The sequence below is a fragment of the Ctenopharyngodon idella genome, chromosome 19 (genome assembly GCF_019924925.1).
Source record: "Ctenopharyngodon idella isolate HZGC_01 chromosome 19, HZGC01, whole genome shotgun sequence".
In the NCBI taxonomy this organism is placed as follows: Eukaryota; Metazoa; Chordata; class Actinopteri; order Cypriniformes; family Xenocyprididae; genus Ctenopharyngodon; species Ctenopharyngodon idella.
The window spans coordinates 18,903,359-18,925,570 of NC_067238.1; the positions used below are offsets into that span (position 1 = coordinate 18,903,359).

A 22,212-nucleotide genomic window follows, 5' to 3' on the forward strand; every position below is an offset into this window, starting at 1 on the left:
CTGATTCAAGATTACGAACATAAATCATTTATAATAAGCACTGCAGTATTCATTATAAACGCTCATGTCCTGTCTCTCGTGGTCGTGTCTTCTCTCAGGTGTCTCAGTGGGTCTCGTTCCCGCTCAACTCCAGCGGTGCGTGGGGTTTCTCTCAGTGGAAACCCGTGGCGTATCGTAAGCCTGAGCCGTTGTTTGAGGACGCCACGCCCTGCAGACACTCTCCGCTGGTGTCCGTGAGCCGCGTCCCTCCGTCCGCTCTGGTTCAGGCCTATTTCAGAGACGATCCTCAGATCCACGGGCTCAACATCAGCTTCGGCATCGATAAAGACCCCGTCTTTTACAAAGACACCAAATACATCAGCTGGTGAGTGGACACTACTTACAGTACTGATACAGTAAATACACTGTAAACAAACAAAAAAAAGGTCAAATGACTGCCAGCAATGGCTGCCAAAACAAAAACTGTAAAATTACTGTAAAATTAAAGTAAAATATCCTAATTTAAATAAAATACAAAAACTTTTACAGAAATTTTCAATACATTTTTTTTTACAAAAAAACTGTTATTTTACAGTTTTTTATTATTATGATCAAACACCTTCACTGTAAAAATAAATAAATTAAAAAACAGTCAAATGACTGACAGCAACAGAAAATTACTGTAAAATATATATATATTTTTACAGGATATGCTATTTTAATTAAGCTATTTTTAATTCATCATTTACTTTTTTTTTTTTACCTATACTTGCTGATTAGTATCTGTTAGTATAATTATTTAATATATGAATTAAAAATATTTAATTTTATGTTTTAAATAAAAATTAAATTATTGTCTATTGACAAAAATATTGTTTTTGAATATTTAAATTGAAGATATTAAAAATACTATATATTAAATAAATATTAAAATATTGATTTTGTATATATCAATTATATATATATATATATATATATATATATATATATATAATTGATATCTTATTAATTGTAATTTTATTTTTTCCCATACTTGCTGATTAATATCTAAGAAATAATAAAATATTTTATTTTATTTATTTTGCTTTTGAATATTTGAATTGATACATATTACATGTTACATTTTACTACATACTACATATTACATTTAAATTTTATTGATTGTAATTTTTTTTCCGTCATTTATTTTTACCCCATTCTTGCTGATTAGAATCTGTTAGGAAATATTAATCTGTTAAGAAATATATTAAAAATATTAATGAATTGCTCTTGAGTTTAAGTATTTGAAGATATAAAAAACTGTGCATTAAATAAATATTAAGTTGATATTTTAATGATCTTTTTGCATGAGTGACCTTTGACTGTAGTTTTGCACTAATTACAATAAAGCACATATTTTCACCTTTTTTTTTGTAAATATGTGCAGTTTGTTTCATTGAGTTTCCAGTGAGTAAAATACATCTGCTCATGTTTAAATGGCTTACAAGTGAAGTAAGTTTCATGAACACGCCCCTTGTCAGTCAAACAGATAGCCCTGCCCCCAACCTCTGACTGGTTGAGTCAGAGGTTGACAGGCAACTACAAATGACTGAATTACAGTAACTTTACAATGACACACCAGAAACTGAACATCTGAACATCAGCCAACAGCTTTAAAACACGTTAAACAAACTGTACCTCATATTAAACACGGTATTTTCAGTATGACAGTGTTTGATCTGTTTGAATAGTGTTCGTCTGACCTCTGAACTCTCTCTGTGTCTGTTTTACTCTCCAGGACAGTGTTAATGGGCATGGGTGAACCTCCGGCCGATGCATTCTCCACGTTAATCATTATCATCATCGCCGTTGGACTTGGTACTCCGCTGGCCATCATCATCGTGGGTGGAGTGTTTGTTTGGGCCCGCAAGAGGATGACACATGGGTCAGGCTACGAGCCAATCAACTGAGACATTATGGTACAAGCCCCGCCCCAATGTGCACACACTCGCCCATCAGTGATGAGGTCACTGACCCCTTATTGGACGATAAGAAGGATCACACGCACGTTACTGATGATGTCTGAATGTGCCTGAACATTTGCACAGACAAACTCTCTCTGGATGAAAATATCATGATGTCTTTTTTGATTTAAACATGTTACGTATTGAATTTTTTACATCTTTATACTTCAAACTGATTGGCCACAGAACAAATTGAGTGATTATTTGATTTTGTTAATTTTTTTTAGACATGATGCTTGTTTGTTCTGTGTCCCATAATACTAATAATAATAATAACCCTGCTTGTATAATCAGTTATTTGGCCAATTTTAAAAACATTAATTTCTCTTTAATCCTGAAATATATGCAGATGTTTTGAGAAATGAAAGCACTGATGGAGGTTCTCAGGGATTCAGACTTCAGTAGGTTTAGTGTTTCCTGTTCATCAGATGATTTTAGGAGAACTCTGCTGCTTTGTTGTAAACTGCATTTTGTAAACATTGATTTGCACCATGTTTAAACACTGAAATCTTTCTGTTTTTGTTGTTATTGCCACCGCCAGTGACTTATAAAACTGTAAATATGGATTCAAAAACTGCAGCTGTTTCTTTTTCTCCATATAAGCTTCTTCTAGGTGATGTTCATACACCTGTCAATCAAACATCCTGTGCATCATTTATTCATAAACCTTCTATAAAGACGGAAACATCAGATTGTGAAGTCATAGACAAGACTGCATTAGGACAAACATTAGTAAACATGAGGAATATGGCACAAAACAATTATAATGACATCATGACATGATGCATGTCTGAAACATTAAACATCAAAATACTTCTCTGTAAAACACTCTATTATCCAACATATCCGGCTTACACATAACAAATTACATTTCAAGGCCCATTACGCTTGCATTGTGACATCTGCATGAATATTAAACACATATCCCTATCATTTTTCACTTTACAGCAATAACAATGATTTGGGAGAGAAATGTGTTTAATTCTCATGGAATAATACAAGGAAGGCATCATAATAGTCCTAAAAACAAGCAAAATATAGCCTTTATGTATAATGTACATTTTAATGCATTATCTTTTCATAAATAACTGTAACCAAAGTTAAAATGCATTATAATGTTTGCAGATTCCACCTGAAGTTGGTTGTTTATCATGCGTTTTAATGCATTATACTTTCTAAAGGTGTGTTTGATGAATAGATAAGTATAATAATGTATTATAACTGTGGTAACAATTATTCACAAGGTCATACGATGCATTATAAGGTGTATTAAAATAAGTTTATAATGCATTATATATAAAGGCTTTAAGTTGCCATATATTTTTTTTATTTCTTTCTTTTGATTTCAAGGTAAAAAGGCTTTGTGAGATTCACTCGACTACTAACTGAGTAAATATTGAGGTCAGACCTGAAAGCCCAAACCACCAGGGTTTACAGCAGTTAGACAGGTTTAGTCTCATGACACATATTGAGTTTCAGTGCAAGAGTGAGTCTTTACTGAGTGATTCTCCCACAGTCTTTCAGTCATTGTTTAATTGTCTTGCTGGACGGAGGGGGACGTCAGCAGCAAAGTCACACCCACATTTGTTTAAGTGATCATTCTGAATGCTGAACGTGTCGTTGTGTTCACCCCCACCACCTTTGTTTTGGGGGTGGGGCTGTGGTGGGCGGGGCCACGTCAAACACCGCCTCCTGTCCTCTCACAGAGCCGATGAAGTAGAGGTTTGCTCCCAGCAGAACAAGCAGAGGCAGGAACGAGAGCGTGAAACCAAGCGCTCGTACGCTGCTGCCGAACGCCACGCAAACCCAGTAGATCAGTCTGAGGATCAACAACACACACAGAAGCTTCCATGAGCAACACAACACACTGAACTGAATGTGACAGTTTATTTCAGAGTGGTTCATGAACGACTTTTGTTCAGTTTGTATTTCATAAAGTAACATGCATTGAGTGTTAATTTTTGAATACACAACATAATATCCATGTCACTATGTAACAATTTAGAGTATTGCAATGTAAATGTTACATTTAAAAGTTTTTCCAAGTAAGAAACATGTAACATTTCAATTTATTATTACTTTTTTTTCCTAAATTATTTATTTACTATTACTTAGACATACAGTTGAAAATTAGTAAATATTTAGAGCATTGCAATAATGTCAATGTTACATTTAAGTCTTAAAAGTAACATTTTTCAATTTAAAAGTAACATTGTAACATTGACATTATTGCAGTACTGTTACTTTTAAATGGGAAAAATGTTACTTTTAAACTGGAAAATTTTACTTTTAACATTTTTCCCATTTAAAAGTAACAGTACTGCAATAATGTCAATGTTACAATGTTACTTTTAAATTGAAAAATGTTACTTTTAATACTTAAATGTAACATTTTTCAATTTAAAAGTAACATTTTTCCAATTTTAAAGTAACAGTACTATAATAATGTCAATGTTACATTTAAAAGTCTTAAAGTAACATTTTCTGATTTAAAAGTAACAGTATTGTAGTAATGCAAATGTTACATTTAAGTCTTAAAACTAACATTTTCCGATTTAAAAGTAACATTTTTCCAATTGTAGAGTAACAGTATTGCAATAATGTAAATGTTACATTTAAGTATTAAAAGTAACACTTCCCAATTTAAAAGTAACATTTTTCCCATTTAAAAATAACAGTACTGCAATAATGTAAATGTTACATTTTAAAGTCTTAAAGTAGCATTTTCTGATTTAAAAGTAACAGTACTGCAATAATGTAAATGCTACATTTAAGTATTAGAAGTAACATTTTCCCATTTAAAAGTGACAGTACTGAAATATAGTAAATGTTACATTTGAAAGTCTTAAAAGTAACCTTCCCCGACACACACCTGCCAATCACGAAGATGATGGTGATGAGCGGCACCAGTTTGAGCATTTCCTGTTGGGTGTATGTTGCCATGACAGCGAGCTGCAGGAAGTAGAGCAGGTACAGGTGGAGTGAGTCTCGGACGTAGTGACCGTGAACGGAGACCTCACGATTCTCCCACGTCCCGTCAAACAGAGGCTTCAGCTTCCCAAACTTCAGACGGGACACGCCCTGAACCAGCACACCTGAAACAGAGAGAGACGGACATTACTGTTTACTATATATTCACATAGAAAACAGATATTTTTAAATTAGAATAATATTTCACAATTTTACTGTTTTTACAAATAAATGCAGCCTTGGTGCTTTTTAAAAACTTTACCGACCCCAAACTTTGAACGGTTGTGTATATATTTATGTTTTATAGATCCTCACCCAGAACGATGGGAATGCTGGCGAAAAACGCACAGCGCAGTGTGTAGACCAGCCTGAGGGGGGTGCTGTCGAGGGGCGGGGCGTCAAAGGGGAGGAGCTTGTACCCACCCCACATCAGTAACGGGAACATGACCACGGCAGCCGTTACACACGCACACAACCGCACAACCTCCACACAATAACTGTCTGAGAGAGAGAGAGACGATCAAAACAAACACTTTCATCAAATCAGCACAGAAGAACTTGAGCTATTCGCCAAAACGTGCATGACACAATACTGTATCCCACAATGCAATGCACTCTACTTGACCCAGGGTTATTATTGTTAACTAAAACATTTTGCAACTTGAAATAATCGTTAATTGATAATAATAATAATACAAAATGTATTTAAAAAAATTACTTGAAATAAAAAAGTTAACTGAAATAATATAAAATATAAAAAAATAAACATCTGAAATACAATAACATTTTTTTAATTCATGTTTTTGCCAAGGCAACATTTCTAATTTTTGTTTATTTTAACTTGAAGTAATAATATAACTAAAACACAAACTATAGACATATCTAAAAGAACAAAAATGACAAAAACAACTAAATTACTAAAACTTTAAAATTAAACTGAAAATGGAAAAATTGAAATAAAAAAAATTCAAAATATTAATAAAATGTATAATAGTATAATCAATGACAGTAAAATAACATCAGTTTCAATTGTTTTATCTAAACTAATTATTTGATTAGACTGCCATTAAACAAAAGTTCAAGTATTTTACACAAAATGTGATTACTTTAATTAGAAATGAAACTAAAACCATAAAAAAAACATTTTTGCAACTTGAAATTGTTAATTGATAACAATAATACAAAACTTATTTTTTTAAAAATTACTTGAAATAAAAAAGTTAACTAAAATAATATAGAATATTTAAAAAAATAAACATCTGAAATACACTAAAATACTATATTTTAATTACTCTTTTTGCCAAGGCAATATTTCTAATTTTTGTTTAGTTTAGTTTAAGTACTAAAATAACTAAAACTAAAATAATAATAGACTTATTTAAAAGAAACAAAAACTAATAAAAATAACAAAAACAACAAAATTACTAAAACTGTAATTGGAAATGGAAAATATTAAAATAAAATCTAATTCAAAATATGAATATAGTATAATCAATGATACTAAAATAACATCAGTTTCAATGCGATAAATGAACCAGAAAAGAGTTTAACAGAAATCAATTGTTTTGTCTCAACTAATTATTTGATTAGACTTTGATACTATAATTAGAAATGAATGCATTTGTTCCACAATGATAAAGGAACGCTGAATTGTGAGCACTTCATACTGCTGCATGCCGTTTTTTAATCTAATAATCTAGTATAGCCTACAGTATTCACTAAGCAGTACACAATTACTCTAATACATCCTCCTGTTTCATACAAGTGAAACAGGAGTATGTACAAGTAGTACATACAAGTAGTAGTACAAATCACATACAAGTAGTGATTTGTTGTCTATCCAACACAAATCTGAAAACAGATTAAAGTTGACAGATTACAGTTGTTCAAAAGCATCATTTACCTTCAGGTTTGTCTATATCGTCGATCCAGGGCGGGTGGAAGTGTTGTGGAGGGTTTGTGTGGAAATTCTGCACATACAGAGGGATCTTCTCCATCTGGATCTCCTGCATCTGAACGTCTTCACGTCCAGTGGGCTTAACGATCATCACGTTTGGAGTGAACGCCTGCACCGCTTTCTCTGGCAGCCAGGAGTCCTGCGACTCGTTCCCATCAACTTCATCATCATCATCATCTTCCTCCTCATCGTCAGCCAATGAACCGTCGTCGTCTCTGTGCTGTGACTTCTTCTCCTCCGTCTCCGTCCAGTCGTCTCGTCGCTCCAGCTCTTCAGCGCTCTCCGTCCTGCTGTCGGCTCCCCGAACATCTCCATCGGATCGGGTCAGATCAGTGAGGTTCAGAGGTTTGATCTCTTCAGATGTTTCAGGTTTATAGATCAACTCCTCCATCATGTTGGAGTCTGTCTGTGTTTCTGAGCTGGACTGACCGATGAAACAGACCGATGACACTCAGAACAGAGCGCTTGAGTTCACATTTCCACTGTCCTAAAAACACACAGAGAGAGAGAGAGATATTTCAAACTTCTGGAAATATAGATCATTTCAAAATGCCCAAATAATGCAGATGAATCAGTCGATCACTATCTCATAACTTACACTCTAAAAAAGCTGGCTTGTTTCAACCCATGTTTGGGTCAAATATGAACAAACCCAACCACTGGGTTTAAAAATCAGGCTTTTTCACTTTGCAATGAACAGTTTTTAGTGCAATATATCTCTTATTAGTGTAATATTTATCAGTGTCGACTCCGGTTTGAACAATGTAACACCGTTACTGACAATCCTCGTGAGATTCTCCAGCTTTGTTGGTGTTGAGCGACTGAAGCGTGAGCTGTTAAAGCTCTGCCCCCTTCTGGAAAAAAGGGGCCGGGAGCAGCAGCTCTTTTGCATTTAAAGGGACACACACAAAAACGGCGTGTTTTTGCTCACACCCAAATTTGACAAGCTATAATAAATGATCTGTGGGGTATTTTGAGCTGAAACTTTACATTATGGGGACACCAGAGACTTATATTACATCTTGTGAATTCCTCATGCATTAGTCACATACAGCACACACACAATACTTCACTGTTAAGTGTTACTCTGATTCACTCTAGTGTGCACATTATTACACTAGTTAGGCTGTCAGACAGTGTGTAATGAATGCAGTTCCACCAGTTTGACCTGACTCACGGAAATGAACACAGATACAGCAGAAATAAACACAACACTATTATAACAACACGCCTTCACTGCACTTTAATTAAAGGGAAATGATTAATTTAAAGCAAATTACATGCTGCTATTAAAACGCCTAAGAGTCTGAGGCTTAAACACCAACTCTGACGTGAGATTATTTCACACGAAACTTTCCAAACAAGTCTGAGAATTAAAGTAAAGCGCTGTTGTTTCTTACCTGACACTCCATTGAGAGGAATATTATGAATGTATATGGAATATTATAAGTGATAATGACAGATCAGGAGTGTGAGACTCGATCAGGATCAGACACTCGTTCAGGTGCGACGGTCAGTCCGCAGGTAAATCATTTCTGTCTCGGGATCACGTGACTAGTGTCGACGCCTAGAAATAGAAACACCTCGCGCTGATTTTAAACTACAGTGCGTCTGACGTTTGCATCTTATAGGATTTTACTTTCAATTTGGCAATGTTTACTTAATTTATCATTTTAAAAATGAATGCAGTGAAACTCAGTGTTTAGTGCACTAGAGATTAAATATTAAATTCTGTTTGTACTGAACTAAAGCTCATTATTTGCATCTGTGTGTAACTAATAGGAATCAAAACAACTAACAGGAATCAAAACTAGCATATAAATATATATGACATTTTAAACACAAGTATTCTAAAACGCGTGTTGTTTACTAGCGCTGCACATGTGTGCGAGTCAGGCGCAGTGAAACCGAACTACCCCGCAACTGAGTGACAGCTCCCTCAGCCAATCACAGTGCTGCATGCGCCGTAACAGCCAATCACGGTGGAGGATTACCAGAGGGACGCGTTCACACACGCGGAAGTTCTTTCTGTAACTTGCAGCCTTGTGTTTTCTGAGCACATCATGAGAAATATCATGTTCAGCTTCACTAAACTTATGATTAAGATGTTTTAATATCTAAAGGGCATCATGAGCGGCACGTGCAGGGAGGTGGTCACACTCCAGCTGGGACATTATTCCAACTTTGTCGGGACGCACTGGTGGAATTTACAGGTGAGTTTTTAAATAGCGAATACATTCAGTTTATAAACAGTTTAATAATTATAGGATCAGTGGATCAGTAACGCAAGAGCTGTCAAATGATTTTAGCTTCCAAAATGAAGAATGGCTTTGTTTTTAGTTAAGAAAAAGATGTAGATTTTACCATGGTAACAGTATTTTCTACCAAAAAAAAAGTACAGTTAGAGTTAGTACAGTCAAAAGAGACAGAGATTACATACTCGTTATTTATGATTTTACAGCAAAAACAATAACTGTAGTAACAACACTTAGAAAAAGTGGCATGATTTTGTGCATTGTCATGGTGCTAGTATAATGTTTTTGACCATGTAGCATGGTAATACCTTTATATTTTGGATTATTGCAGTATTTATTATTAGTGATTTGTCTGTGCACATTATTTTTTATTAAATTCATGATTTTAAAGTAGTCATTTATTACAGTTGTAATAGTAGTAAGAGCTGTGCGTGTGAACTGCGGTCTTTAGCCTACTTGTTAGAGCACCCGCCTCCCATGGCAGCGTACCCGAGTTCGAGTCCCTTTAAGAGCGGGCGATTCGAACAGGAGGGGTTACACAGTCTCTGCCGCAGTAAATCACATGCGTCTCGTGTCTCTGTGTTTGTGTAGGATGCGGGTCTGGTTTATGATGCAGTGGTGCCGGAGGGTGAGCTGCAGAGTGACGTGATGTTCAGAGAGGGTCAGACATTGGGGGGTCACGTGACATACACCCCCCGACTCATCGCTATGGACCTCAAAGGTAACGGACACAGTCTGATTACACTATTGCATTTTGATGATGACATTATCTGTGTTTCCATCCACCTATTTGTATATGCATTTTGGGATATGGCATAAAAAACGCTGGATAGAAGCGCCAAGATGCACATAAAATCTAAAAATATGCATAAAAACTGATCTTTTTTTTTTTCTGTGATAAGAATACATATACGTATAAACTATGATAGAAACATATAAATCCCTCAAAACCTCAGGTGACTTTGCCTCAGCAGAGGCTGTGATTGGATAATAAGTTAAATTCACAACTTTGGATGGAAACATAGCTGTTGATGATGAGTGCTGTACTTATGAACTATGAGTTATGGAGTTCACATTGCACTTGAATTTAAGATAAATTGCGATTTATAAAGAGGGATGCATTTAGGGACATATTTTTTGTACACATGCGCTTACACAAAAAAACTAACAAAGATAAAATAAAAAGTTACTTTTCTTTTCTGCATTTCTCCTCTTCTCTAGTTTGCTTCAAATAAACCGGTACTGTATATCACAAATATTGTTGGCTCCTTGACTAATTCCTCTCTTCCTCTCTAATTGAATTAATGTAAATGTTTTATAACTCATTTATACATCCACATTCATGATCATTCTGCGCACGTCTTTATAAATCAGGCTGAGCTCTTGGCATTCAAACTCTAATTATGAGCAACAGTAATGTTTGATTTGACAAACACCAATAATGTGTAATTTATGAATGCAGTATTGGGTTGTTGATGTGTGTAATGTTTTTGTTTTGTTCATATCTTCAGGAAGTCTTCAGACGCTGAGGAAGCAGGGCAGTCTGTATGACACAGAGAATGAAAACACCACCTTTACATGGTAAAACACGTGTTTACTGTTTTTACTGTTGTTTTTCAGTATTTATGAATTCTAATTAAAAGCTGAATGATTGAGTTTTTTCTCCGTTCATAGGCAAGGACAGATTATGACCCATAAAGAAAGTCCTCCCACCAAAAACCCTTTCCTACAGGATCTCGACATTCTAGATGTAAGTGAGAAATAATGAAACTCAACAGGGTTTTTGAAATCATGTAATAACTGATATCTGTCTGTCTGTGTGTCTAGACGGGAGGTTTACTAGCAGATCCAGGTTTCACGGGTCGTTCTTCTGCGGTGGGTCACAGCTCAGGTGTGTATGAACTTAAAATCAGCTCTGTTTAATGGCTTCATTCATCTTTCTGCTCTTATTGTGAACATTTACACTGATGCATTTGGCAGATGCTTTTATCCAAAGCGACTTGCATTGAAAGTGTATGTATATCAGTTCATGTGTTCCCTGGGAATCAAACCCATGACCTTGATGCACGGTTATTAACATTAACTGAAACCATAAAAAATATTTTAGCTACTTAAAAAAAAAAAGTTAACTGAAATAAAATGTTAAAAAAAACTTGCTTGTAAAAAGTAAATAAAAGCTAGTTGCCAAGGCAACATTTCTCATTTTCTTTAAGTTTAACTTGAAGTACTAAAATACTAATAAATAAATACTAAAACTAATAAATAAAATTAATAAAAACTATATAGACATAATAAAAAAAAATTAAAACTAATAAAAACGACAAAAACACAGCAAAACTACTACAAATTTAACAAAATTTATAGCGAAAACAAAATATAAAATCTAATTCAAAGTTGAAGTACTAAAATAACTAAAACTAATAAATAAAATAATAAAAACTATATTGACATATTTAAAAAATAAAACTAATAAAAATGACAAAAAAAATGATTAAATCTTCAACTAAAATTATAGCGAAAAACAAAGTATAAAAATAAAATCTAATTTAAACTTAAAGTACTAAAATAACTAAAACTAATAAATAAAATGAATAAAAACTATTTACATATTTAAAAAAAATAAAACTAATAAAAACGGCTCAACACAACAAAATTATAGTGAAAACAAAATATAAAAATGTATAATATAAACAAAATATTAATTAATTCAAAATATTAACAAAAACTATAATAGAATATCAGTGCTACTAAAATAGCACTGCCTTAACGTTGTAATAACTCGCTCCACCTCTGAAACAACTTCCCTTTCAGCTCACATCATCAGTCCCTCATATTTCTTACCATCTATCCAAAAAATAAGTCTCATCCTACATTTTCTTTTCTCATTTAATATCCCGCTTCACTGATATCTGATTACAAAAGCAAAAGAGGTTCTCAAAAGGATGAAAATGTCAAAATATATGTTAATTGTTGATTGTGTATTGTCCAGCCCTAACTGTAGCTATTCATTGAGAAGGTGTAAACCTGGAATTTTGTGTATTTTCCTGAAGTGACCAGCGCAGGAGCGAGCGTTGCCTTGGAGACGGTGAACAGCAGTCTGGAGCGGATACAGAAATCCTATAGGCTGGAGGGAAGCGTGAGGGTGTGGTCAGATTTCCTGAGGATCCATCTACATCCTCAAACCATCTCCGTCATTAACCAGTACAACCATGACGGGTGAGTAATACAACGACTGAAAACCAGTTTACATTCTTTAGTTCAGCTAAAAATAGCATAAAGCAAAAACACTGACGTAGTAAAGACACACTATCGGAGAAGCGCTAATTAAACCGTTTCGGTCAATGATTTCGGCCCTCCAGAACTTTTTGACACTGCATCACTACTTTGAGAGATGTAATTGTGTTTATTGTGTGTGTGTCTGTGGTCAGTGAGTCTGAGCGTCTGGAAGCGTTTGGCCAGGGGGAGGCGCTCTTACAGGGTCCAGTGCTGGAGGATCTGGAGGATCGGCTGCACTTCTTCGTGGAGGAGTGTGACTATCTGCAGGTAACACACACATCAGCCTCTGCGAAACAGCACAACACGACAAACACCACTCAGAAAACCTGTCCGCTTCACATCCAGCTCAAAATCAAAGGAAATCATGTTTTTAGGAGCATTAAGATATTGAATTGAACAAACCATCACATCCCCACCAACACCAGTGTGACCTGAATGTGGTTTTGAGATTTCTGGAGCCCCTAAAGGGACCGGGTGTTTAAAGAAATGAGATGGGAGGAAGATATTTGGCATTTTTAATATCAGCATCAGCCAAAACATTTTTCTATTCGGCCGAAGTGTGGTAAGCGGGACTTTTATTTTGACGGCATTGAGAACATAATTTAAGTTTCTCAGGTGCTGCAAAAACTTTGAAATTTTATTTAATGTATTATCTTCTATTATATTGCGTATTATAATCTTTTATGTAAGCGTGAAACCGTCTGTCAGGAGCATGAATGTAAATATATGCACCCTTCTTTCTGCTTCTGTTTCCTGCTGTTCAGGGTTTTCAGGTGTTGTGCGACCTTGCTGACGGTTTTTCAGGCTTGGGATCAAAGGTCACAGAGCTGTTGCAGGACTCTTACGGAGGTCGTGGCATCCTCACTTGGGGCGTGGCACCCGTCAATCACCCAGACTCGGTGAGAGGATTCAACTTCTGAACCGCAGTTGATTCGTCGTTCATACTGCTGTGATTCATCTCTAATTTTGTTTTGTCTCCTGCTGACAGAGCCCTATAAAGGACTTGTACCACATGATGAACTGTGCGTTAGGAACGCTCCATATGGCCAATCACAGCTCGTTCTTCTGCCCTTTGACCCTGAGAGGTGGACTGGGCAGACGTCCTCATTCGCCCACATATTTCCCGCTGATCAATTATGATGTAAGCAGCTTTCATTCACTGGAAACTGTTACAGAATTACAATTTACTAAAACTAAATCCATTAAAAAACATTTCTTATTGCTTAAAATAAATGTTAACTGAAATAAATGACAAAAAATTAAACTATTTAAAGGGTTAGTTCACCCAAAAATGAAATTTCTGTCATTTATTACTCACCCTCATGCCGTTCCACACCCGTAAGACCTTCGTTAATCTTCGGAACGCAAATTAAGATATTTTTGTTGAAATCCGATGGCTCAGTGAGGCCTGCATAGCCAGCAATGACATTTCCTCTCTCAAGATCCATTAATGTACTAAAAACATATTTAAATCAGTTCATGTGAGTACAGTGGTTCAATATTAATATTATAAAGCCACGAGAATATTTTTGGTGCGTCAAAAAAAACAAAATAACGACTTATATAGTGATGGCCGATTTCAAAACACTGCGTCATGAAGCTTCGGAGCGTTATGAATCAGCGTGTTGAATCATGATTCGGATCGCGTGTCAAACCGCCAAACTGCTGAAATCACGTGACTTTGACGCTCCAAACAGCTTTTTTCGACACAAAAGATTCATTACGCTCCGAAGCTTCATGAAGCAGTGTTTTGAAATCGGCTATCACGTTATTTTGTTTTTTGGCGCACCAAAAATATTCTCGACGCTTTATAATATTAATATTGAACCACTGTACTCACATGAACTGATTTAAATATGTTTTTAGTACATTAATGGATCTTGAGAGAGGAAATGTCATTGCTGGCTATGCAGGCCTCACTGAGCCATCAGATTTCATCAAAAATATCTTAATTTGTGTTCTGAAGATTAACAAAGGTCTTACGGGTGTGGAACGGCATGAGGGTGAGTAATAAATGACATTATTTTCATATTTGGGTGAACTAACCCTTTAAGTAAAAATACAATGAATATGTAATACAGTGCATAACTAACTTTAGTTAATTTGCATTAGTGAGTTTATGGACATTGAATTGAACGTTTATGTAACATTAAGTGATATTGTGTAGCCTACAAGCTGTTATATTGACGTTTTTCCGCAATTGAGACACTGATTGAGCGATTACATGAGATATGATTCATTTTGATAAGTTGTCCTGTACCTTCTGATGTTCATTCATGTTGATTTGGTGCTGTAACTAGTAGTAAAAAGGAGATGAGATGATTGGCTCACGAGCCGCTTGATCCGTGCTGCTGCTTGAACTGAGACACTACAGCAGAGTCTGTCACATGATATTGAAGGCCGTCAAAAATCAAAATGAGCTGTTTTAGTAGCTGAAATTTTAGTGCATCCCTAATAAAAACTATTTAGACTTTTTTTTTTTTTTTTTTAAAAAGGTTACTTAAACCTTAATCAAAATAAAAACAGAAAATATTAAAATAAAAAATGAATTCAAAGTATTAATACTTGTCAGTGATACTAAAATGGCACTGATCTGTTGATTTATTCAGTATCTGATGTTCTCTCTCCATCAGCCCACACTGTGGTTTCACTCCAGCTCAGTTCTGGCTCTGGCTCTGGACAGCATGACGGTGTCGTACAGACTGGGACAGGTCAGCACTCCCATGTGGCAGCTCTCTGACGCTCTGACCGACTCGGGAAGAAAGGTCAGCGGGATTCAGTCCGTTTTAATACACAGCTTCATTATTTCAATCTAAACACATTCTCCAAACAAGCTTCATAAGCAGATTTATTCTGTCAGTGTAAAGGTCTGTTCACACCACGCATGATAACTGGAAATATAAAGTTCGTTCTTACTCTAAAGGCCCAGATATACTCACATGAAAAACAGTGTCAGTGATGCTTTCGATTAGAATTACAGCTTATTAGAATCCAATTAGAGCTCATTTAAAGCGACAGACGACAAAACTGCAGTGCAAAACTTGTAATAAACAGAACATTATCACCATGACTATTGTTATGGTTATTTGGTGTGAATGGGCCTTCAGTCTGTAACTTGTGACTTTATGCAAATGTATTTTCCAGGTGGTTTCAGCTTATGGCTCTGTTCCGTTTCCCATGATGCACGGCAGCTGTCTCCCTGAGGCTCTGGATGCTTTTGCTGATGCGTTACCGTGGAAACCCCTGTCAGCGTGTCCTGAGCTTGGCGATGGACGCTGTTTCGGCCAATCAGTGACTCTGAAAGGTTTCGGCGGGCAGAGTTTAGTCAGGTGAGAGGATGATAAATTGATATATTTAGCTGAGGTTTGTTTGTTTATCCTCTTAATACATGTGTTTACTGTTATATGTTACACAACAACATTACAACAGACTGAGTGATTGAGTTATGACATTTTGATTAACTATCGTGCACTGTTCGATTTCTGATTACTGCCTGTATGGTCAATATTTTTCACACATTACAAAGAATAAATATCTGAATTTATGATTTATAAAAATGTTTTTAACCACTATTTTTAAGACTGTGGGACATTTACACATTTATAACAATAATATCTTAGTCTAAACCTAAAGTAATCTTGACAAACTATATATCATTTGAAAGCTTTCTGACTCTAGTTTTCATATTTGGTGACTGATTTTTTTAAAAAGAAATGACTGAGCAATAGATAAATAGCGATAGATTCTTCATTTGTGATGTGGTGCCAAACTATAACGCGCTCCGATTCTTTCCGAGTGTTTTTTAATGTGTTTTAGCGATTGAATTCAAATCAAATATTAACATTACTGCACAAACTTCTTCCGAATAGGAAGTCTACTTCATAAATATTTCGAAAAGTGTGGAAAAAATATGGTTCTGAACACTCAAACCATATATGAAATCAAAGAGTCCTTATATGGTGAAGTCTGGATGTCATCTAGTGGAAGAGTTTGGTACTGCGCACAAAAACCTTGAGATACTGACCTAAAATTTGGCACAGAACTTGTTCATATATTTAACTTTGATTTTCTTGAGGTTTTAGAGTTGAACATGTTTTGTAAAATATATATATATTTTTATATTTCAATTCATAAAACTTAAACTTCTATAGCTTTTTTAAATGTTACTTTTACAAATGTCTTGTACAATAATCTGTGATGTGTTCCCTTTAAAAAGATACCAAACTTAAGTTTGTGCTCTGAAGTATTCCGTTTTTTTTTTTTAACAATTTAAGTTGGAAAAGTCGTTTTCATGTCTATGCTCAAAAAGTGGGACAGACAATAAACAGTTAAAACAACTTTTAAAATTTTTATTTCATGCCAACTTTAACAACAGCAGTTATATTCATTTATGTGAATGTCATTTCATTTAAATTCTGCTTCTTAAAATTCAAATTTTGCACCATGTTTGTTACCTTTTAAAGTTTAGGAATTGAACTGTAATTAAAAATGCAATTTAATCCATTTTAAAATGCTGTACCCTGTCCACTAGTGTTATTGTCTTCAACTGAAACTAAAACATTTCTGTTAATTGACATGACAATATTTGATGAAAAACTAAATGTCGCCTTTTCAACTAAATGAAATAAGTTTAACTACAAGCACTAAAATTACTTGGAATTAAATAAAAACTAAAACTGACCTAAAATAAAAATAAATTAACCTAAATAGTATAAACAAATCTACAACTAATTAAAAAAATAACAAAAGCACATAACAAAATGACTAAAAAATAAACTAAAATTTTAAATTAAAACTGAAAATATAAAAATAAAAGCTAATTCAAAATATCAATAAACTATAATGGCATATAAATAATACACAGTCACTGTACAATAAGGTTTCATTAGTTATGTTAATTTCTACATTTACTAATACATTTTTAAAATCAAAAGTTAACATTAGTTAATGCACTGTGAACAATTAGATTTTTACTAACTTTAACAAAGATAAATAAATGCTTTAAAAATATTGTTCATTGTTAGTTCATGTTAACAAATCAACCTTATTGTAAAGTGTAATCAATAATACTAAAATAACACCGCGAATATTGTTGGTCTAATATTCGTATTATATTTTCTCAGTCCTCCTCTCCCGGGCGTGGAGCCGCCCAGTCCTCTGCACTACGAGCGCTCTGGAGAAGACGTGCTGGCGACGTACGTCAGGTTACGTTACCCATCATCCCCACTGTGAGTGATCGACACGCACGGCTCTAACCGTACGGCTCTGAGACTGCTGTCATTGGTCTGAGTCACATGTCTGTTTCTGCAGGGCGGTGCAGCTGCTGTCCAGCCCCAGTAAACTCACCCCTCCGTTCCCACAGATCTTCAGTCCGGCTCTGGGTCCGCAGGGGTTCCTCCAGAGCCAGTCCACTCCTCCTGACAGTGAGTGGATTTAAAGAGGACCGGTTATGTCGAAGTCTTTGTTGTTTTGCACTTAATGAGTTTGCGCTGAACTGACTGACTGACATTTTAAGTGATTATAAAGGAAGCGTTTTTAACTCGTTAATTTCATTAGCAGTTTGAAGAAAAGATTGGTTTTTCATTAAACTAAATGTTCCTACAATTAAATATTTCATACTTCAGTACAAAAAAAAGTGCAAAAATTGTGTTTTTAATGTTATAATAGTGATTTGATAATCTCTAAAAATAAATTAAAAAGCAAATTGTGTGTGGGGGGGGGAAAAAAAACATGTTAAAGGGTTAGTTCACCCAAAAATGAAAATAATGTCATTAATTACTCACCCTCATGCCGTTCCACACCCGTAAGACCTTCGTTAATCTTCAGAACACAAATTAAGATATTTTTGTTGAAATCCGATGACTCAGTGAGGCCTGCATAGCCAGCAATGACATTTCCTCTCTCAAGATCCATCAATGTATTAAAAACATATTTAAATCAGTTCATGTGAGTACAGTGGTTCAATATTAATATTATAAAGCCACGAGAATATTTTTGGTGCGCCAAAAAAACAAAATAACGACTTATATAGTGATGGCCGATTTCAAAACACTGCTTCATGAAGCTTCGGAGCGTAACGAATCAGCGTATCGAATCATGATTCGGATCGCGTGTCAAACCGCCAAACTGCTGAAATCACGTGACTTTGGCGCTCTGAACCGCTGATTCGACACAAAAGATTCATAACACTCCGAAGCTTCATGAAGCAGTGTTTTGAAATCAGCCATCACTATATAAGTTGTTATTTTGTTTTTTTTTGGCGCACCAAAAATATTCTCGTGGCTTTATAATATTAATATTGAACCACTGTACTCACATGAACTGATTTAAATATGTTTTTAGTACATTAATGGATCTTGAGAGAGGAAATGTCATTGCTGGCTATGCAGGCCTCACTGAGCCATCGGATTTCAACAAAAATATCTTAATTTGTGTTCTGAAGATTAATGAAGGTCTTACAGGTGTGGAACGGCATGAGGGTGAGTAATAAATGACATTATTTTCATTTTTGGGTGAACTAACCCTTTAAGGAGTGGAAATGGTAAATAATCCAGTAAATGCTCCTCTGCCGCCATCTACTGGTTATAGTGTTGATTTAATTTTAAATTTTAAAATAAGAGTTTGTTTTTCACCAAATGTTAGTTTTCCTACTTCGTTAAACTTTTAAAATTTTACAAATGGGGATGATTTTTGAAGGATGACTGAAAAACGTTTTTGGTCATCGCATTAAAAAATAACATTTAAATTGGATAATAGTTACACTTTTGAGCTTTGAAGTGCTTAAAAGTCCTTAATTCCTCTAACAGTGGTCTATAACAATCTAATTTGCTGGGTTATTATGATCAAAGCTATATATGATTAATCTTTGGACGCTTGTCACGTCGAGGGAGTAAGATTTGATGTCATCAGAGTTCGCCATACCTTGGCTTTTGATGAATTGACGCGTTATTCAGTTGTTGAACTGAATAACGACACTTGATTTTGATTCGAAATTTTGTGATTTTATGAGGACTTTAAATCACTAAGGGATCATGAGACAAAATGATCTTCTGTGTAAATGTCAATATTTGTATTGAATCCAGGTTTCTTGTCTTGTTCTTGGTCTCTCTCTCTGTTCATCCCTGTGTAATTCCAGTTCTTGTCTTCTTTCTGTGTCTCTCCCAGCTCCCTCTCAGTCGGTCAGTAGTCTTCCAGTCCTGACGTCTCTCCAGTCCAGTCCTGCTGTGGGTCTCCAGCTGTCCGAGCTGCAGAAAGCGTGTGCTGCGCTGGACCTGCGTCGTGTGACCCCCAGCTTCCTCTCTCACGGGCCCGAACTGGGCGAGCTCACCGAATCCCTGGAGCAGCTCCTCAACCTCGCGCACTGCTACCGCCTGGACCATTCCCGTTCTTCATCGGATGATGATGACTAATGAAAGCTCGTCCATCCTCCCTCTGTAGAGTCGGGTCAGAGACCCAATCAGCCCCGATTATCAGTCATGTGCGAATGGACTGTCGCTCAGCTGCGTTCACGGCATGTTCCCTCGGGGAATTATGGGATATGAGCTCACTAACCCTTCAAAACAGCACAAACACTTAGAAGAAAGACTGTGAGAAGTGCATGTCTCTGTATATGTAAATCTCATCGAACCTGCTTTTCTAGAGCTTAACTGTCTAGAAGTAAAATATTTTTCCTTCATATAAATTATTGCTTAATTATCAAATATCCCTGTTATACCCTTAATAACCGTTAACCAAGAAAGTTAACGGTTATTATTCAGAATGGACATGCACCTTCATCGAACACTTGTTTAATTGACTGTTGACTGTTTTTGCTGTGATCTGATTATGAAGGAAATATACACTTACAAAATTAAGACATGAGACTTTTTTTTTCTCCATTTGATTTGTCAAACGTCACATGAACAAACAGGAAAACAGGTCTCATCGCTTCCGCTTGTCGGAGAAAGTGTTAACAGCAGTATGAATTGATGCAGATATCCACGGACTTTTGAGGTAATCAGCTAACCTAGCTAGCTATTTTTATCGTTGCTGTTTTATATATCCGAATGTAAGTAAGAAAAATAAAAACATTTAGATATCAATATACATATGTGATGGACATCGGTTTTGCTCATCTTTGAAGGCATCTTTAGTAAAGCAGATTTATATTTAACGAAGCACATGCTAAAGACCCGAACCGGAAGCGATGCAACCTGTTTTACAGAATACGGAAGTTTTGTTGCCCAGAGCGCATTCACAAACTGAATTGGTATTAACGTTGCTAAAAGGAACTGATTTCTCGAAATAGGCCTATCTTATTTCGCTTTCTCACAGACAGCGCTGTTTGAAAATGAGATCTTTCGCCATAGAAAGGTCAAGGAGCGTAAACACGATAAATTGGCGTTGCGTGAATTTGGCGGGAGTTCAGGTGGGTTTTTTATGTATATTTATCCTTTGTTTGACACGTTGTCCTTCGCTTTGTTTCGTATAAATACAAAAATATTTATTACCATTTATAAACAAAGATTAAATCCACTATCGGAAGGTTTCGCCCTTAACATATTAACACAGAAATGTTTAAATATCATTTTCATACGGACCTTTAGTCTATTGTCTTATGTCCCACGTTATTGACACGACAGGAGATTATAATAATTTTTAATAACGAACAGTTTTTCATGGTAGTCTGAACGTTTATTTCTATATCGTATTCACATTTGTATTATGATGTCTTCTCATGCCATTCTTGGATTATAGCAGTAATTATTTTTGCAGGAAGGCCAGAATATGTTTGCATTTTTAATATTGCTCTAGGTATATAAATGGATAAATCATTTGTTTTCATCGTCATCTGTGCTGTGTTGGTTTTAAGTGTTCTCCACAAACGCCTCAGTAAACGTGCAGTACCGCTTTTAACCACACGAGGCGCATCAAGCGAATGAAAGTGTAAAAATCTTCGTTTCTTCTGCGTTATTTTCTGAATCTGGTGTCTGAACTCGAGCAGAAGCACTTTCATGAATGTTTCGTTATTAACTGAGACTATTAACAGAGATAAATTAGTCTTTATTGTGCTCTAAATCTGTGCTCGTGTTTGATTGGACGATGGACTATAAGCTCGTGTTTGATTGGACGATGGTAAACTCGAGGTAACGGTTGAAGAAGAATCCGCATGATTTGAGGAGGTTTTCAGCTTCATACTTGTGAGAATCTCAGAGTTTCTCTCAGTCTCTGAGCGGGACATTATTTCTCGAGTGTGTGTTTGTAGTTTGAAGGGTTTCTCGTGATCTCAGACCGCGTGACCGTCATCGAGATGTGTAGCGGGCTGAGTGACTCCTTTAGCGCGGAACATTTCTCGGTATCGCTTCTCGGCCTTTTGGCTAAGATCAAGTGTAGTATCTGTTCTTATCAGTTTAATATCTGATACGTCCCCTACCCGGGGACCATATATTAAATTGATTTTTGGATCAGGGAGATGGAATAGGGGCTTGCTCCGTCCACTCCACGCATCGACCTGGTATTGCAGTACTTCCAGGAACGGTGCACCCCCACCGGGGAAAAAACGTAGTGAATATTAGAATCATAAAAACAAATTATAAATATTGAAGTAGGATCTTGTTGTTTAGTTTATTGTAAATCCTAGAGCAATTTTTTTGTCTTCTCAGGTAGTTGTCTTTTAATCAGAATTTGTGCAATGGTTGTTCCTTCAGATGACCGGTAGGTGGCAACAAACGAGTGTCTTCAATGTCGGGGTTCCCTGTGATCAGGGTTAGATCTGAAATCTGCAATTAGGTGG

The 22,212-nt window shown here is 35.7% G+C and overlaps 3 protein-coding genes, 1 long non-coding RNA gene and 1 other non-coding gene across 6 annotated transcripts in view; 3 read left to right on the forward strand and 2 right to left on the reverse strand.

Moving 5' to 3' along the window:
- glmp (glycosylated lysosomal membrane protein) overlaps window positions 1–2,556 on the forward strand; it is a 43,085-nt gene extending 40,529 nt beyond the window's left edge. For both annotated transcript variants that reach the window (XM_051872038.1, XM_051872037.1), the window contains exons 5-6: window positions 99–364; window positions 1,757–2,556. In XM_051872038.1, coding sequence (XP_051727998.1) covers window positions 99–364; window positions 1,757–1,928 — 438 coding nt within the window. In that variant the 3' untranslated portion in view covers window positions 1,929–2,556. The remainder of the gene's footprint in view (window positions 1–98; window positions 365–1,756) is intronic.
- On the reverse strand, window positions 182–1,838 carry LOC127500706 (uncharacterized). The gene is made up of 2 exons (XR_007926403.1): window positions 1,722–1,838; window positions 182–404 (listed from the first exon to the last, which is right to left on the reverse strand). It is a non-coding gene; the product is annotated as an uncharacterized LOC127500706 (long non-coding RNA).
- Window positions 2,557–2,624: 68 nt separating the features above from the next.
- On the reverse strand, window positions 2,625–8,757 carry tmem79a (transmembrane protein 79a). The gene is made up of 5 exons (XM_051872039.1): window positions 8,310–8,757; window positions 6,856–7,396; window positions 5,268–5,453; window positions 4,855–5,077; window positions 2,625–3,801 (listed from the first exon to the last, which is right to left on the reverse strand). Exons 2-5 carry the CDS (start codon window positions 7,301–7,303, stop codon window positions 3,609–3,611), a joined length of 1,050 nt encoding a protein of 349 aa, XP_051727999.1. The 5' UTR covers window positions 7,304–7,396; window positions 8,310–8,757; the 3' UTR covers window positions 2,625–3,608.
- Window positions 8,758–8,896: 139 nt separating this feature from the next.
- msto1 (misato mitochondrial distribution and morphology regulator 1) lies at window positions 8,897–21,963 on the forward strand. Its single transcript, XM_051872033.1, has 14 exons — window positions 8,897–9,122; window positions 9,756–9,885; window positions 10,676–10,745; window positions 10,839–10,914; window positions 10,992–11,055; window positions 12,215–12,380; window positions 12,593–12,707; window positions 13,205–13,339; window positions 13,429–13,581; window positions 15,074–15,205; window positions 15,585–15,769; window positions 17,564–17,668; window positions 17,751–17,863; window positions 19,605–21,963. The coding sequence occupies exons 1-14, from the start codon at window positions 9,039–9,041 to the stop codon at window positions 19,847–19,849; spliced, it is 1,773 nt and encodes a 590-aa protein (XP_051727993.1). The 5' UTR covers window positions 8,897–9,038; the 3' UTR covers window positions 19,850–21,963.
- LOC127501705 (U2 spliceosomal RNA) lies at window positions 21,777–21,967 on the forward strand. Its single transcript, XR_007926686.1, has one exon. It is a non-coding gene; the product is annotated as a U2 spliceosomal RNA (small nuclear RNA).
- The last annotated feature ends 245 nt before the right edge of the window (window positions 21,968–22,212 follow it).

Coding starts and splice junctions, on each gene's coding strand:
- msto1 (XM_051872033.1), top strand. CDS start 9,039: ATGAGCGGCACGTGCAGGGAGGTGGTCACACTCCAGCTGGGACATTAT. Junction 9,123..9,755: donor CGCACTGGTGGAATTTACAG/GTGAGTTTTTAA, acceptor GTGTTTGTGTAG/GATGCGGGTCTGGTTTATGA. Junction 17,669..17,750: donor CGTTACCCATCATCCCCACT/GTGAGTGATCGA, acceptor CTGTTTCTGCAG/GGCGGTGCAGCTGCTGTCCA.
- tmem79a (XM_051872039.1), bottom strand. CDS start 7,303: ATGATGGAGGAGTTGATCTATAAACCTGAAACATCTGAAGAGATCAAA. Junction 5,078..5,267: donor CAGCATTCCCATCGTTCTGG/GTGAGGATCTAT, acceptor TCTCTGTTTCAG/GTGTGCTGGTTCAGGGCGTG. Junction 3,802..4,854: donor ATCATCTTCGTGATTGGCAG/GTGTGTGTCGGG, acceptor GTTGATCCTCAG/ACTGATCTACTGGGTTTGCG.